The sequence below is a fragment of the Narcine bancroftii genome, chromosome 7, assembly GCF_036971445.1.
Source record: "Narcine bancroftii isolate sNarBan1 chromosome 7, sNarBan1.hap1, whole genome shotgun sequence".
In the NCBI taxonomy this organism is placed as follows: Eukaryota; Metazoa; Chordata; class Chondrichthyes; order Torpediniformes; family Narcinidae; genus Narcine; species Narcine bancroftii.
Genome location: NC_091475.1, coordinates 164,978,907 through 164,996,028, shown reverse-complemented (window position 1 = coordinate 164,996,028; position 17,122 = coordinate 164,978,907). Strand labels below are relative to the sequence as shown.

General features: G+C 36.0%; 1 protein-coding gene across 1 annotated transcript in view; it reads right to left on the bottom strand.

Moving 5' to 3' along the window:
- The window catches only part of mrps9 (mitochondrial ribosomal protein S9), a 101,665-nt gene extending 85,096 nt beyond the window's left edge, over positions 1-16,569 (bottom strand). The window contains exons 1-2 of the mRNA XM_069891116.1: positions 16,429-16,569; positions 12,633-12,812 (exon numbers count right to left, since the gene is read on the bottom strand). Of these exons, the coding sequence (XP_069747217.1) occupies positions 12,633-12,812; positions 16,429-16,554 (306 nt within the window). The 5' untranslated portion in view covers positions 16,555-16,569. The remainder of the gene's footprint in view (positions 1-12,632; positions 12,813-16,428) is intronic.
- Between the last annotated feature and the right edge of the window lie 553 nt (positions 16,570-17,122).

Genomic DNA, 17,122 nt, shown 5'->3' with positions numbered 1-17,122 from the left:
GCTGGAGCGCTTCTAGCTGTTTAATTGCTTTGGAAAGTTTCTGTTCGACCTCAGTCAGTCTAATCTCTTTTTGTTGAACTTCAGTTTGAAGAGCTGCAATTAAGGTATGTTGTTTTTTGGTTTCAGCTTCTGAGGCAATTAAAGCTGTACGAAGTTCAGCTAGGTCTTTTTTGCGACAAACATCTTTGAATTCATCACGAAAGAATTTTAAAAAGTCAGTGAAGGTCATCTCACTTAGTTTAATGTCTGGTTGTTTCTTCTCTCGGCCGTCACCTTCTTCTGCCCGGGTTTTAGCTCGTGTAGCCTTTCCTTCAGTCATTTCTTCAAAATTTTCAGACTCAAGTATAATTAGAGAAATAATAAAGATCTTTCTGACTTCTGTGAAGTTAGTTCAAAGGTGGATACAGGTTAAAAATAGTATATTTTATGGAGCAAAAACCAAAACGTGTTCACTCCATGAGCGCCACCTGGAGACTCATTTCCTATATATAAGGATGTTCTACAACAAATTTATGATACTTTTCGATTACCCGAGTCTTGTTCCAATGCAATAATTACAGTTATACCAAAAAAAGATAAAGATCCTCTACAGGTTTCTTCTTATAGACCAATATCGCTGTTAAATGTAGATTATAAAAATGTAGCAAAAGCTATGGCTAATCGATTAGCTCAATATTTGCCTAAAATAATACATAGTGATCAAACGGGATTTATAAAAAATAGATATGCGTCAGATAATATTTTGCGTTTAATAACTTTGATAAATAAATCTAAATCTCAGATGAATTATCCAATAGTGGTTTCGTTAGATGCAGAAAAAGCTTTTGATAGAGTGGAAGGGAAGTTTTTGTTTAAAGTACTTGAGAAATTTTGTTTTGGTTCTTCATTTATTGGATTGATAAAGGCTTTATATAATAGTCCGAAGGCCAGAATTGCTGTCAATGGGCAGATTTCAGATTCTTTTAATTTAACAAGGTCTACTAGACAAGGATGCCCATTGTCACCTGCTTTATTTGCTATAGTTATTGAGCCTTTGGCACAATTAATACGTCAAAATGAAAATGTTAAAGGCATGAGAGTTTTGAATGAGGAATATAAATTCATCTATTTCCTGATGATGTTTTATTATATTTGGTGGATCCGGGTATTTCTTTACCAGCAATTCAAGAATGTTTAGAAATTTATGGTCAATTATCTGGTTATCAAGTAAATTGGACCAAAAGTGAAATTTTAACAATTTGTAAAAATGATTATTCAATGTATAAAAGTATTACAAATTTGAAGTGGACCACACAAATTAAATATTTAGGAATTAATGTTACTACGGAATTTCAAGATTTATATTCAATTAATTATCTTCCTTTAATAAAAAGGATTAAATTAGATTTGATTAAGTGGAAGGATTTGCCTTTGGGTCTATTAGGGAGGATTAATACTATAAAAATGAATATTTTTCCCCGAATACAATATTTGTTTCAATCAATTCCTTGTTTTTTTAAATAAAAGTTTTTTAAGGAATTATATAAAGCAATTAGAGACTTTTTATGGAAGGGAAAATTTCCGAGGGTAGCGATGAGAAAGCTGATGTGGGATTTTCAATTTGGAGGTTTAAGATTACTGAATTTTCAACATTATTATGAAGCAGCTCAATTTAAATTTCTTAGTGCATTAATGAATATGGATGATCTGCCCAGTTGGGCAAAGATAGAAATGGCGGTTATTTCAGAAAAATTTTCTCATGAGTTTTTGTTTCGATGGAATAAAAATTTATTATGAACTTATGATGTCCCAATATTGAAGCATTTATTAAACTTATGGACAAGTAAATTTAATAAATTGGGGCTCAAAAATAAATGGTCTGGACGATTGCCATTATATAACAATCAACTTGTTCCTTTTACAGTCTCCAATATTACTTTGAAACAGTGGGAAAGGAAGGGAATAAAAAATTTATCCGATTGTTTTTCTGAGGGATGTTTTTGTTCTTTTGATGAATTACAAAGGAAATTCGGTATTAGTGGAAACTCTGTATTTGTGTATTATCAATTAAGATCTTTTGTAAAACAGATATGTGGTCGACATATGATTTTATTTCCTGATTCTAATTTTGAGGAATATGTACTTTCAATACCACAAAAGGGATATATATCTGATTTGTATTGTATTTTACAAGAAATTGATAGTAAAAGAGATTGGGATAAGGATAAGTTGAAATGGGAAAAAGATTTAGGTTTTATAATAGCTGAAGAAGCTTGGATGGAAATTTGTCAGAGTAGTATTAGGAAATTGGTCAATGCTAGATTAGCGATGATTAATTACAATTTTATACATCAGTTATATTTAACACCGGAGAAACTAAAAAAGTTTGGTCTTAGTAAGTCGGATTGCTGTTTTCGTTGTGACCAGACGGCTAATACTTTTTTGCATACTGTTTGGTTTTGTGATCGATTGCAACAGTTTTGGAAGGGTATTCAATCTATATTTAATAGTTTATATAATATTTGTATTGTATTAGATCCTGGTATATTTTTATTAGGAATATGCAATCATTAATTGATTTGGGCCTACAATATTATCAGATTTATTTTATCTATTTAGCTTTAGCCAAGAAATGTATAGCTCTTACTTGGAAAGATAGAAATATATTAACTTTAGATAGGTGGTATTTGGAGATGAAGTTCTGTTTGACTATGGAAAGGATATCTTTTTCAATTCAGGATAGGATGTCTTTTTATAGGTTGAAGTGGACTCCGTTTGCTAAATATATGCATTTAAATTTGATTTAAATATGTTTTTAAGTTTGATATTTTAGTATTGATAATTTTTTTTGATGTTAGTATCTTTATTTGTTATGTTTTATCTTTTTTTGTGTAAGGGTTTTTTTATATATATAATTATTGTTCATTTTATTAACTCTTCACTCTTTATTTTGGGGGGGTTAGACTAACTTTAAGTTAGGTCATTAATGTTGTGTACTAATTTGGGGGGGGGGGGTTTAGTTTATTTAGTCTGCCGATGTAGTATTGTAATTTTTATTATCTTATGTTTAATCTTTTTACTGTAACTTTCTATTTTATTCATGTTATAAAAATCTTAAATAAAGTTTAAAAAAAAATATCCTCCCAGGAGAAAGCATGTCTACTACCACCGAGTAAAAATCTTTTACATCAACAGCTCCAGGCATTAAGTGACTCCAAGTCACATCGTTGCTAACAAAAGTGAATCTAGAGACTAGTTTGGAAGCAGATATGCCATTTTAAACTTTTGGGTGGAAAGTATTATAGAAAAGTACATTAGATAACTTTTCACTCTTGTAAAGAAATTACTTTGTAAACATCAGTTCATATGGTTGTTACAGACTTTGTGAGCAAATACCAAAAAATTATCACAATTAGATCAAACAGTTCAAAATAAATCTAAATAATTCATAGATTCTACCACTAATGTCATTTGAATAAATGAATTCTATCTACCCAACACCATGACGGGTAATTTATAAATGGAAGACCATGAAGATTAAAGCACCTTTCTTGCTATTGCCAATTCCCCAAATATCGTAGAGTGAACAAAATTCAAATTAATTTCTTGCTTCTGGATTTGTAAACCTGATATTAAATAAATCTCATTCCCTCAATGAAAGTTACAAGTCTATAGAGAAAGGCACTCTTAAATGAGTGAAACTGCTGGAGAAATTTAACAAGCCATGAACAATTTCTTAGGAGAGAGAAAAAAGTGTCGGATACAAATGTTTATCACAGTGAAAAATTTCACCAGAGGGTCAGTAGTTTTTTTCCGATTGGCTAGTAAAGAAAAAACAGAGGTATACGACCTAGTGATTATTGGGGGAAATCAGAGGTGAAGAGGTTGAGCAAAATTTAAGTTGTTGGAAGTCACTATCTCAGAGCATCTTTCCTGGATCCAACACACAAATGGCATCATGAAGAAAGCACGTCAGCACCTCTACTTCCTCAGGAGTTTGTGGGGGTTTGGCATGACATCAGAAACCTTGGCAAATTTCTACAAATGTGTGGCGAAAAGTGTGCTGGCTGGCTGCATTATTGTCTGGTACAGAAACACCAATGCCCGTGAGTGAAAAGCCCTGCAAAACGTAGTGGCTGCAAACCAGGACATCATGAGTAAATCCCTCCTCGCCATCGAGAATATCAGAGAGCAGCAGAAATCATCAAGCATCCACATCATGCAGCACACACTCTACCGTTAGGAAAGAGATATTTCTTTGGCTTGGCTTCACAGACGAAGATTTATGGAGGGGTAAATGTCCATGTCAGCTGCAGGCCCGTTATATAGTGCCACATGAATTACACCATCAGGCTCCTCAATTACAAACTCAATTAGGGATTTATTTAAGGACTGTTACATTCACACTTATATTGAGTATTTTTTTCCCTCTATATTACACAGTTTGTTTTCATTTCTTTATTTATTCACATGTGTACATGGAGTTAGGTTTTTTTTTGCACTGCCAATAAGTGGTAATTCTGCCTCGTCCACAGGAAAAAGAATCTCATGGTATGTACATGATGTCATGCATGTACTGGGACAATAAATCTGAATACCAGGACATATTTTTAGAATGTACTTTTTGTATATTTTCTCAACAATTAAAAAACAATGAGGAGGAGTCACGTGATGGAATAGTGGCCGGTTGGGGAACTCCAGCCCTCTCCAGAAAAGTTAAAAAAAAAAGTGATAAAGCAAAGGCACAAACACAAAAACCAAAATAAAGTGAAAGTAAAGGTGTGGAGAAAATGGCAACGAAGAAAGAAAAGCCAAAAGCAACGGGAAGAAGAGAAGAAGAAAAAACGTCAGAAGAAGAAGGTGAAGGCCTTACCTGTACGAGGAGGCCCGCCGTGGAGAGAGAAGCCTGCTCCCTAAGGTCAGTCGAAGCCCCGAACTCGGGACTCCAAAAATGGCCCACAGAGCCAAATAAAAGTGTGCAACCGCGCATGCGCGACTCCGTGCATGCGCGATACGCAAGACAAAAATAAAACTGACGGGAGGGGGCACCAGCTGAGGAGTTGATCTCCACAGCTGAAATTGACAACCACAACAAAGCAGCAAGAGGAAAACATAGAAAATAACGAGAACAAGAAAGAAGAGAGTAAAAAGAAATCAAAGAAACAACAGAGGACCAACCCAGAGGAAGAAGACCAGCATCAAGACACTTCTAGTAAAAATAAGAAGACCAAAAATACCCAACAAAATAAAACAAACAACCCAACAAGAAAACCAGAAGAGACAGAGGTAAAGGACACAGATCCTGGAGTGGACTCAGAAGAAGAAGAGGAATAACACAGAGAAATGGAAGATGAAGGGAAGGGCAAGTACATGGATATATATTTTTTTAAAGAATATATGGAATCAATAAAAGAATGGCAATCACAAGAATTCAGTGAAATAAAAAGAAGAATAAAAAGTGAATAGATTAGAGATGATCATGTCAGATATAGGAAAAAGAGTGGACAAGGTGGAAGAACGAGAAACAGCCATAGAAATGGAAGTAGAGGACTTAAAAAAGAAATTATAAGAATCTAATAAAAAAGTTAAAGAGACACAAGAGCTGTTAGCTCAGAAGATAGATATAATGGAAAATTATAATAGAAGAAACAATATAAAGATAGTGGGCCTAAAGGAAGATGAAGAAGGCAAGAATATGAGAGAATTTATAAAAGAATGGATCCCTAGGGTCCTAGGAAGACCAGAATTACAGGAAGAAATGGAAATAGAAAGGGCACACAGAACATTAGCCCCTAAACCACAACCACAACAAAAACCAAGATCCATTCTAGTAAAATTCCTAAGATATACAACAAGAGAAAATATATTGGAGAAAGCAATGAGGAAAATAAGAGAAGACAAAAAACCAATGGAATACAAAGGCCAAAAAAATTTTTTTCTATCCAGATACAAGTTTTGAACTCCTGAAGAAGAGGAAGGAGTTTAATACAGCAAAAATGATCCTATGGAAAAAAGGATATAAATTTATGCTAAAGTACCCATCGGTACTTAAAATAGTTATTCCAGGGCAGCAAAACAGACTATTCTTGGATCCGGAGGAAGCATGAAAATTTGCAGAACAACTACAAAACAGACAGAGAGATGAAGACATGTAATGAGAACAAAAATGACCACAAACTATATGTATGTGTGTATGTAGGTGTATATATATATATATATATATATATATAAAAAAAAATAGACTATAGGTAAGAACTAAGAAGGGAAAGAAAGGAAGTATGGGGGGAATTAAGAGAGTGACCTTTGTTATATATGAAGATTAAAATCTTTTCTGGGGGGCTGGGTGGGGAAGAATTACGGTCACTGCGAAATCAGTTGACGCTTGCGAGTGAATTCGCAAATCCAAATGGAGAGGGGAGATGTGGTTGCCTGACAAGGGACAAAGGGCAACTCAGGAAGGGGAGGGGATAGTGGGGTTAAAGGAATTTTAGATCGGAGAATAATGGAAATATTTTATGTTTTAGAAATGTTGTCTTATAATGTGTTCAAAAAAAGAAAGCAGAAATGGATAAGAAGGAAAATGATGATGAGGAAATGGAAAGGAAAGATAAACAAAGTATGAAATGGCTATGTTGAACTATATGACTTTAAATATTAATGGAATACATAACCAAATCAAAAGGAAGAAACTGTTAAATTTACTGAAAAAAGAAAAAATTGATATAGCATTCATACAAGAAACACACTTAACTGAAGTGGAACACAAGAAATTAAAGAGAGATTGGATAGGACATGTCACAGCAGCATCATATAATTCAAAAGTAAAAATCAGTAAAAATGTACCAATCAAAATAGAAGAGGAAATAATATATCCAGCAGGGAGATACGTAATGATAAAATGTCAGATATATTCGGAGTTTTGGAATTTACTCAACAATTATAAATCAATAGGAACAAAAGCTGCCTGAGTGTCCAGGATCAACATTGCCCCATATTTCTATAGTTCTTTGCATAAATTCACATAATCAACAAGAATGAAACAAAAAAAAAATCAGCAATTTATCTTTTTCTACTTCTACCTGTAGCAGTGCAAATGATCTTCCAATTGTATAACTGATTTGAAGCAGCAATTTTACATCAAGTTTCAGATCAGTTAACCAGGCAAATACTTGATAAACTCAATATCCATGGTCAAGCAGTTATAGAGGTCAGGGCAATTTTGTGAAGTTCATAGTTTGAACACTGTTACTTCACTCAGATGCTGCAGAACTTCTAAGGGTCCACTTTGAATCAAATGGCCATAGTGGCTATGGCTTGTTCATATCTGATTTTGTGACTTGCATATTCTATAAGGCAGCATAATAATTCAATAGCGAACTGCTGAGTTACAAATTAGATGATCCATATTGTGGTCTTAGCAAGTTTTCCTCAAAACCACTATTTTTATGACCTTTGTGAACTCGGAAAAACATCGACTTGATCTCTTAGTAACCATAAAAGTTAATACATATTTCAGGGCTTCAGGTATTGCTGAATAGATCAATACATCTTGCCATTTGAATTAAACATTTTCAGCCTTATTGCTTCACAAAATAAAATTAAAATTTCAGGAGTACAATATCATTTTACCTCTTTTTCAGAGGTTTCAAGCTCTGGTCTCCTCTCATTTTGTCCTATAAATGTACTTCCTTTCGTTTTTGGCCAATCTCTTACTTCAAGTAAACTCTCCAAACTCTCAATGTAACCAATTCTTTGTTCATATTCCATGGCCTCAATTAACTGAATGATCTTACTACAACCAGTTTTTTTTTAATTTAAATTTTATTAAGTTCTTTAAAAAAGTTTCCCAAACCCTCGAGTCAATGTTAAAGTTATGTAAATCGTAAGTTACGAAACATAAACTTGTCTATAAAGTAGAAGCAAACATGGCAGCAAACAAATATCAATATAATTGGGGAAGACCTTGGTAAATGGATGACTCTCCCAATAACTCTTGTTGGCAGGGTCAATTGTATAAAAATTAATGTGTTGACGAGCCCAATATCTCTTCCAGACATTATCAATTCCATTACCTCAGAAGCTTTTTTCAACTTAAAAACAAAAGCATCAGGAAATTCCTATGGAAGTTAAGCCACCCAGAGTCTCTAATGATAAATTATCATGGAATTATGAGATGGGATGTTTGACCCTCTCAGACTTCCAGAAATATTACTGGGCAGCTCAAATGAAGTTTGTCACCTCCCTCTTTGACAGAGGAGTCAAGACTTCTTGGGCAAAAATAAAAGGTGCACAAGGTTGGAGAGAGGATAGAAGAAGATTTTACATATATATAAATGGAATTCAAAATAATTTTGGGTGGAAAAGAAGCCCCTTATCAAAACATATATTAATACTTGGAATAAATTATCAAATCTGGGCTAAAGGGGGCCTATCTCTGAAAATGCCTCTAGCTCAAAATAGATTTATTCCTTTAACAAAGGACAATAAAATCCTGGACACCTGGTCGCAAAAAAGGATCAGGTGTACGGAGGATTATTAAGAGTAGGGGCAATTAATGTCATTTGATCAATTAAAAACCAAATATAGCGTAACTAATAATCTATCTTCTGCTATTTTCAATTAAGATCTTATTTAAAGGACACATTGGGCCCAATGATGGCCTTACCACCATGCAGTAAGGTAGAGACTCTGGTTCGAAAGGAGACTACAAAAGAAATTTATTTCAAGAGTATTTCCTACTTCGAATGGGTACCCCAAAACAGGGGTTACATAAATCTAGACAAAGAGATAGGAGACAGATTTGGGTATACTGATTGATGAAAAAAAAGCTGATCCGACTTATGTAGGGACAGCATGATTAATACTATTAACCCAAGGTATAGATTGGCGCAATACAATTTTTTGCACCAACTAGATCTTGCAGCACAAAAATTACTCAAATTTAAAATCAGAAATATCAGATCAATGTTTTAGATGCAGTGAAGAAACAGGAACCTTTTTGCATTCAACCTGGTTATATTCCAAGGTGAGGCCTTTCTGGGAAGATTTGGGAAATCTTCTAGAACAAATCACTAAGATTCAATTTATACAGATACCAGAATTGTTTATATTGGGTAATATAGCAGAAGTAAGTCCTAAAATGAGGCTGTCAAAACACCAAATAGTATTTGTAAAGATCATATTAGCAGTGGCCAAGAAGTGTATAGCAGTTACTTGGAAATCTGATTCCCTTCTAGATATTTCCCATTGGAAAGTAGAAATATATGTTTGTATTCCCCTGAAGAAAATTACGGTACTAACAACATTAGGAAAAAATACAATGCTTTTAGAAAAATTTGGAGTCAATATCTTCAACACGTAGGTGTAGATTCTTAACAATGCCTCCCCCTCCCCCAGCATTCTGGAACCATTTGGGATTCTGAGTAAGTCAGGATATTTGTCCCTTGTCAGGAGATTGATGAATCTGATGAAACCTTTTTTCTCTCCATTTCTATTCACTTTTCTCTCGGGGGGAGGGCAGGGAGAAGGGTTAGGGCTTGTTCTTTTTTTGGTTTTTTTTTCTTCTTCCTCAAAATCAACATCGAATGATAAGATTATGTTTCTTTTATGTAATTGATGAATTTCATGTTTTCTTATTGATTTGAAAATAAATAAAATAATAAAAATCTTCTTTCTTTGGCTTGGCTTCGCGGACGAAGATTTATAGAGGGGGTAAAATGTCCACGTCAGCTCATTGGTGGCTGACAAGGCCGATGCGGGACAGGCAGACACGGTTGCAGCGGTTGCAGGGGAAAATTGGTTGGTTGGGGTTGGGTGTTGGGTTTTTCCTCCTTTGCCTTTTGTCAGTGAGGTGGGCTCTGCGGTCTTCTTCAAAGGAGGTTGCTGCCCGCCGAACTGTGAGGCGTCAAGATGCACGGTTTGAGGCGATATCAGCCCACTGGCGGTGGTCAATGTGGCAGGCACCAAGAGATTTCTTTAGGCAGTCCTTGTACCTTTTCTTTGGTGCACCTCTGTCACGGTGGCCAGTGGAGATATGTATCTATTTAGACCTCAATTAACAGAAAAAAACTGCAGTTCATTAATATGCTACACCACTACATCCAGCATTATTTTCCCTCCAGGAAACCAGATATTTGCCCCATTTTTGTGTATAGATGTCCAATTTATCAAACAGTTTGTAAGACATGCGTTCATTTTAGAGGCCCACTCCTTAAATGGAGGTCCCTCAAATTCTTTCAACCTTTAAGTATAATTTGTCTTCCTACCATTATACTAGTCTGAATCCAATTTTGAGAGTATTTATCCCCAAATAACCCAAGAAATACCTGAGACTTCCCCAATATACTTATGTATCAAAATTCTTGAATTCTAGAACAAGACCAAAGAGAATGTACTAAGTCCCCCTTCTCTACCTCAGAGCGGCAGGATTCAGGTGCAGATTTCAACCCTAATCGATATAACCTTGCTGGAGTCCAATAAAACCTGTGCAGAATCTTAAACTGAATTAGGCGCACTCTCAGGAGTCTTGACATTATTTTGATATTTTTACAAATTTTGTCCCATTTAAAAACCACACTCAGGTCTATTTCCCATGCTCTTTTTAAAAAAAAAACTTTATATTATTAAAAATATACAAACAATTATTAAAAAAAGCAAAGTTCCCTATTACAAAGATATATTAATAAAGTACTCAACCATACATTAGTAAATCAGTAATATATTTATCCCCTCCCCCAAAAAAAACTCTAACTATCCCACTACATAATATATTATAATGGAGCCTTTTACAAAAAAATTAAATAAGGACCTCAATATTACAGAAAAAAAATTAAAAATATAATATTTAAGATATAGAAATATCCATACATTTTAAATATGGTTCCCACATTTTAATAAAAAGATTAATTGTTACACAAATTGTAAGTTATTTTTTTCTAAATAATACATGACTTCAATTCATTATGCCATCTTTGAATATTAATTACTACATCATCCTTCTATGTTATTGCTACACATTTTCTCGACATAGCCTAAGCCAAATGAATAAATGGAGTTTGAAATTTATCCAATTTCAAACCCCTTAAATCCTTCATAGAACACAATAAAAATAATCAAGGATCAAGTAACAACTGTATAAACGTTCCAAAAATTGTCTAACTTTTAACCAGAAATTCTGAACTTTGTCACATAACCAAACAGAATATATAAAAGTCCCCTTTTGTATTCCACATCGAAAACACAAATCCGAATCCCTAAAACCATATTTTTTTCAATTTCTTCAGCGTCAAGAATAATTGATGTTGAAAATTATATTAAGCAATCTAGTCACAGTATCCTCACACATCCTTAACCAATCTTCCTCTAATATAACCACTTGTAAATCCTCTTCTCATTTATTTTTAATTTTAAACAAATCAGATTTATTCAACTTGTAACAAACTATACATTTCCGAAATAAATCCTTTCTTAGAGGGATCAGTAATTAATATCTGAAACCTAGTTAAATTAGTAAGTTTAATTTCTCACCCAAAATTTTCTCTTTAGAAAGCTCGCGTCTGATAATAAGCAAACAATGAATTGGATGATATTTGAAATTTTTCTTTCAAATAAAAAGAAAGAAAACATTTCCCACGCTCATTTAAGACCCAACAACAACAATCACTTCTTAAACATTTGCAGACATATCCCCCAGCGCTTCCAACTCCATTCATCCTGTAAAACTCACTTTATGTCTCAATTATAATTACACTCGAATTCCTCATGACTAATCCTTAGGCCACTAATCAACAATAGTCTTGTAGTTATTGGTAGTCTTTTCACCTCAAGTATGGGATCCCTGCATAAACAGCTTTTTCTTTCCATATTATTTTTTTCATTATGGCCCTTTAACTTGCCCCTTCAGATCCAAAGGGCAATGACACAAGAGTATTAAATATACATCTGGTTAAGCCTCCAATCGCCATATTTGCTAGTACTACATCAACTGTCTTTTGAATTTAATGCTATCTGCCAATATAATCCTGAATCATCTTGAAGAACAATCATAAATATCTTCTTATCATCCTCCCTCCTGCCACTTTCAGTCTCATTGAGTGAAGAGACTTCTTTGTCACTTAATTCAGATCATTCAATTAGTCGGCTCTGCCTCTTTAGTTCCTTTCTCCACCAAATCTCACAACCAGTGTTTTATTTTGCCTCAGAATCAATCCATATCTTCCTCTAGTTTCTTGGTGTAAATTAGTACAAAGAGCAGCTAAGGAAAAACAAAAAATGTTTTCTCCACAAAGATTCCAGAGGATGAATGAAAAGATGCTTGCTTCAACAGCAAACAGTGATCAGACCTGCAGGTATGAATAGTCTGTTTCTACACATTAACACTTTATGCAATAATTTACTTTAAATATGCAGGTAAATGAGACTACCTTTAGTAGACAAGTTGGTTGGGGTGTACAAATTGAGCCAAAAACCTGTTTCTGACCTGTAAAACTATGACCATGCAACTTTTTAAGATAACATGCCTGTTAGTATGCCATTTATAATCAATGTGGAAACTTCTCAGCAGCAGCATTAAGTTATAATTTGATCACTATCTATACTTAGAATCAGACTTACCAGGAAAGGATAAAAAAGGATAATATTCATAACAAACTTACATCAATATCCTCTTGATTAATTGCTTCAGGATCTTCACCCATCATGTTAGCCAGATGTCTTTTTCCAATATTGAATTCTTCAATTTGCTGCTTAATAAATTCTTCAGTATAATTCACATGGAATGTTGCAGCCATACTCTTCTTCTGCAAGGATTTGCTGCTAGAGATGGATCGGACCTGCTGGAATAAAACATACTATTAACTTACTGATCCAGACTGGTCCACTCTCTTTCATGCAAATGATTTTGATATCCGTCCAAAAGCATTCAAAGCACTCAATTCCTGTTCTCTCATGATGTATTGGGAAACTACAAAGCATCCATGCAAAATGACTTTGAGCATTCCAAGTCAAATGCTGTTGGACAATACTTTTCATGATTTTAAAAAAAATTGTCAAGACATGTGTTTTGTAAGTGCATTTTAAGTGTTTTTATTTTTATTATGGGTAAAGATACATCCTTATAAAATCGTTGAAGTGCTGTGCAAGGACTAGTACTTTGCCTCCCGCTGTGATCAAATGTTAACTACTACCTACCAAAGAAATGGGATTAATTTGCAGGGTTTGATGCAATACACAAAAGTGCTGCAGAATCTCAGGTTACACGGCAGAAACAGAATCATCAATTTTTGGATGAAATGGGCAACAATTATGAGTCAGGATACAAAGAGGAAGTGGAGTTGCTGGTAAAATGGTGCAAGAACAACCCAAGTCTCAACCTGGACAAGGCAAGAGATGATTGTGGACTTCAGGAGGATTAAGGTTGATAATTTTTTCATTACTCATCAATGGTCCATCATGGAGAGCACAAGGTTCCTTGGTGTGGATATAAAGGCAAACCTATCCTGGACCCACAACACCTCCTCATTAGTCAGTGCCTTCTTTTCATAAGGAGGTGGAGGAGGGCAGCAGCAGCCATCCTGACAACGTTGTACAGGAGCACTACTGAGTGCCCGATCTGGCTGCATCATTGTGTAGTATGGTTGCTGCAAAGCATTAGACTGGAAGCCAATATAGAGGATAAGCAAACATTCAAGAAGATCACAAGCACCTCTTTCCCCTCTTTTGATGACATTTACTGGAACACTGCTTAAATAGGACTCAAATAATTACTGAGGATCCTTTCCATCGAGCACTCAGTATCTTTGAAACACTCCCATCAATGAGGTTGGATTGGTAGGTAGGAACATCAAAATTTCCCTGCCAGGATGGGAAATAGCTTCTTCCCACAGGCTGTGAGATTGATGAACAGTATCCTATAACTGAGTAAATCATCTCAAAATACTTATATATTTTAAATTGTATCTTTATTCCAAACAGACTGAACATCTTCTAAGCAGTTTGACAAGAACAGGCTGATGTTAAAGAAATCTCTGTGCCCCCTGATGAATGGGCCCCCTGCAGCCATAGCCAAAGTGAATAGAACCTTATCCAAGGTGAACTCACACAAAGCAGCAGGAGTAGACAATATATCTAGTCGGGCATACCAACTGGCAGAGGTAATACAGACACCTTCACACATCATTGCGCAGTCCATTGAAAATAGCCACCATTGTCCCAGTACCAAAGAAGGTGAGAGTAACAGGCTTCAATGATTATTGCCCAGTGGCACTGACCTCCACCATTATGAAATGCTTTGAGCATCTGGTGATGCAATGCATCAAAGTGCACCTCCCAGAGACATTGAATACATTTCAATTCACCTAGACAGAACTGTTCCACAAATGATGCTATAGCCTCATCTTCCACTATGTCCTAACCATTTGGAGAACGATGCCTCTTAAACCAGGCTGATATTCCGACTTCACTGACTTCAGCTTGACGTTTAATATGATCATACCCAGAGGTTTGTGGAGAAGCTGTCCTCTCTGGTACTCAACACCCCTCTCCGTAACTGGATTTTGGACTTCCCAAAGGAAAGACTACAGTCTGTTGGCAGCAGAATGTCGAGCACCGTCATGCTGAGTACTGGCACACCTCAAGGTGCTCAGTCTTCTCTTGTTCACGCTACTGACCCCTGCCTGCATCGCCAGATTCAGCTCCAATAGAGACATCAAGTTTTCAGATGACATGAAAGTAGTTGGCCTCATCAGAAGCAACAACAAAAAACAAATCGCAGTACTGAGAAGAGGTGAAAAATCACACGAATTGGTGTGAGAATAACATGACTCTCAATGTGGATAAGATGAAAGAGATGATTGTGGAGTTCAGGAATGGCCATCCTCCACTACACATAAATGGGTCAGTAGTGGAGAGCATCAAATTCTTCTGAGTCCATTTAATAAGTGACCTATCATGGACACATACATCTCACTTATCAGGAAGTTGCAATAGCGACTGCATTTCCTGAGCAGACTGAAGCGGACACAGCTACTGGCCGTCATCCTGTCAATTTTCTACAGGAGCTCTATTGAGAGCGTCCTGGCTTACTGCACCACAAAGTGCTGTAGAGCCACATAATGTAGATCAATACACAGGACTATAAGGGCAGCAGACATAATCACTCGGGTCTCTCTCTCCCACACTAATGTGGTTTATCAGGATTATTGTCTAAAGAGGACTCCCAAAATCACCGAGGACCCCCTACCCACAAAGCAGCATCTTCAAGCAACTCACAATGGGAAAGATACAGGAGTATCAGAGCCAGAGCAACCAGGCTGAGAAACAGCTTCTTCCCAGAGGCATTGAAACTGCTGAAGGACTGTTGATTTGGCTCTACTATTTACTTACAATATTTTTTTATTTTAATTGTAAGGGTTAAAACAGATTTCAAGCTCACTAGAATTCTGTTTGTAGCTTTCTAGATTTTAAGATATTTTTATGCTGTCTTGTAGCAACAGCTAAAAGCCAAGGTTACAGCTGGTTTCTCAGCTCAGTTTAGTTCTTTTGTTCTGCGAAATGGAGAGATCAGAAAAGCTCTGACAATTTCTAATGACCAGCTAACAATGTTTTAATGTCTTGCAACTGATAATGAGATAAAGTTTAATAAACTTTGGAAAACTCAACTTTAGTACAAATTTGTTTGAATGAGTCATTGATCTTCTCCAAGTGACCATAAAGGAATGTAGTCGCTACATTAACATTTGTATATACATACTGTGCGTATGCATCATTTGTTTGTCTGTGTGTTTGTACTGTTTTGCACTGAGGACCAGAGGACACTGTTTCATCAAGTTGTATTTATACAACCAGATGATGAATGAACTTGAAGAGGGTCTATCTGTACTTCTAGATAACCATTTGTCAGATTTATACAAGTTTATAGCAGCTTTATAATCTCCCATTTCAAGGTATTTATCGTTTGTTCAACCACCTATTTTATGTGGTTGTTTTTTCTTGCTATTCATATTTTACATTAATATTCTTGAATTCTACTGACGGAGTACATACTCGAGAAACTCAATGTTTTCAATTCGTTAATTGGCAATTAAATATACACGACACAAATGATCATTATTTTGTTGAAGCTGTCCAAAAACTTGGTAAATTCCAGCGCTCTCTTTGGAAATAGTGTGTGGCCCAGATACAAGTTATTTTTAAAAACGCAACAGTATATCACAGAACTTTTCTGAAGTTTCAATCTGCGGGGGATTTAACTCGCCTGACAGTACAGTACAGGTGAAGACGCTACACCCTCGTCAAGGCTGGAGACCCACATGGGGATGCTGCTGGAGCTGGGAATGACTCGGTGGATGTGACGAGGCTGGCCTCGAAACATTTCCCTTCCCTAAAAACATCTCTTACGCGTTCAACACCCATAGAAAGAAGGCTGCATCATGCATAAAAGCCAGCACTCACAGGTGACATCCTGCCAAGAAAGGGTAAAGTCTGCACGACCATGCACCCGCGGCATCGCTGCAACAAACCGCGGCACCTCACTCTGCACGCCGCCATGTCTGCGGCCAGTGGGAAGATAACGCGCATGCGCTCTGATTAACCTTTGATCTAATTTATTTACAGAATAAAATAAATCGCATGAGGACAAGTACATTCGAGAATGATGTCAGAATTCGTCAGACTAAACAAATTCAATTAATCGAAGACAGATGTGGCGAAGAACGGGAATCCGGAGTGGATCATACAGCGGGAGGTGGCGGCGGGGAAGCATCTTGCGCATGCGCCAGATTCAATGCGCAGCCGTGCTGGAGAAACTGACGAGACCGCGCATGCTCCGGGCGGCTCCTGAATAAAAAAGTGAGGAGAAGAAGTCAAGGTTGTGTTGTTCCACCCTCCCACCTGTAAATGGACCTGCTGGTCTATGCTCTTTTCCTTCTCCCCTCCCCTTTTTATTCAGGTGCCTGTCTTTTTTTTTGCTCATTACCTGAACTGTTTTTTATCCTTTATTTCCCATGGATACTATGTGACGACCTTCATTTCTCCACACATTTCTGTATTCCACTCAACCTCAGCATTTGCAGATTTTTTTTGTTTAATACTGGAAAGTTTGATGTCAAGTTGTTTTCTGGATGCAGGGATAACAATGGTGATGGGG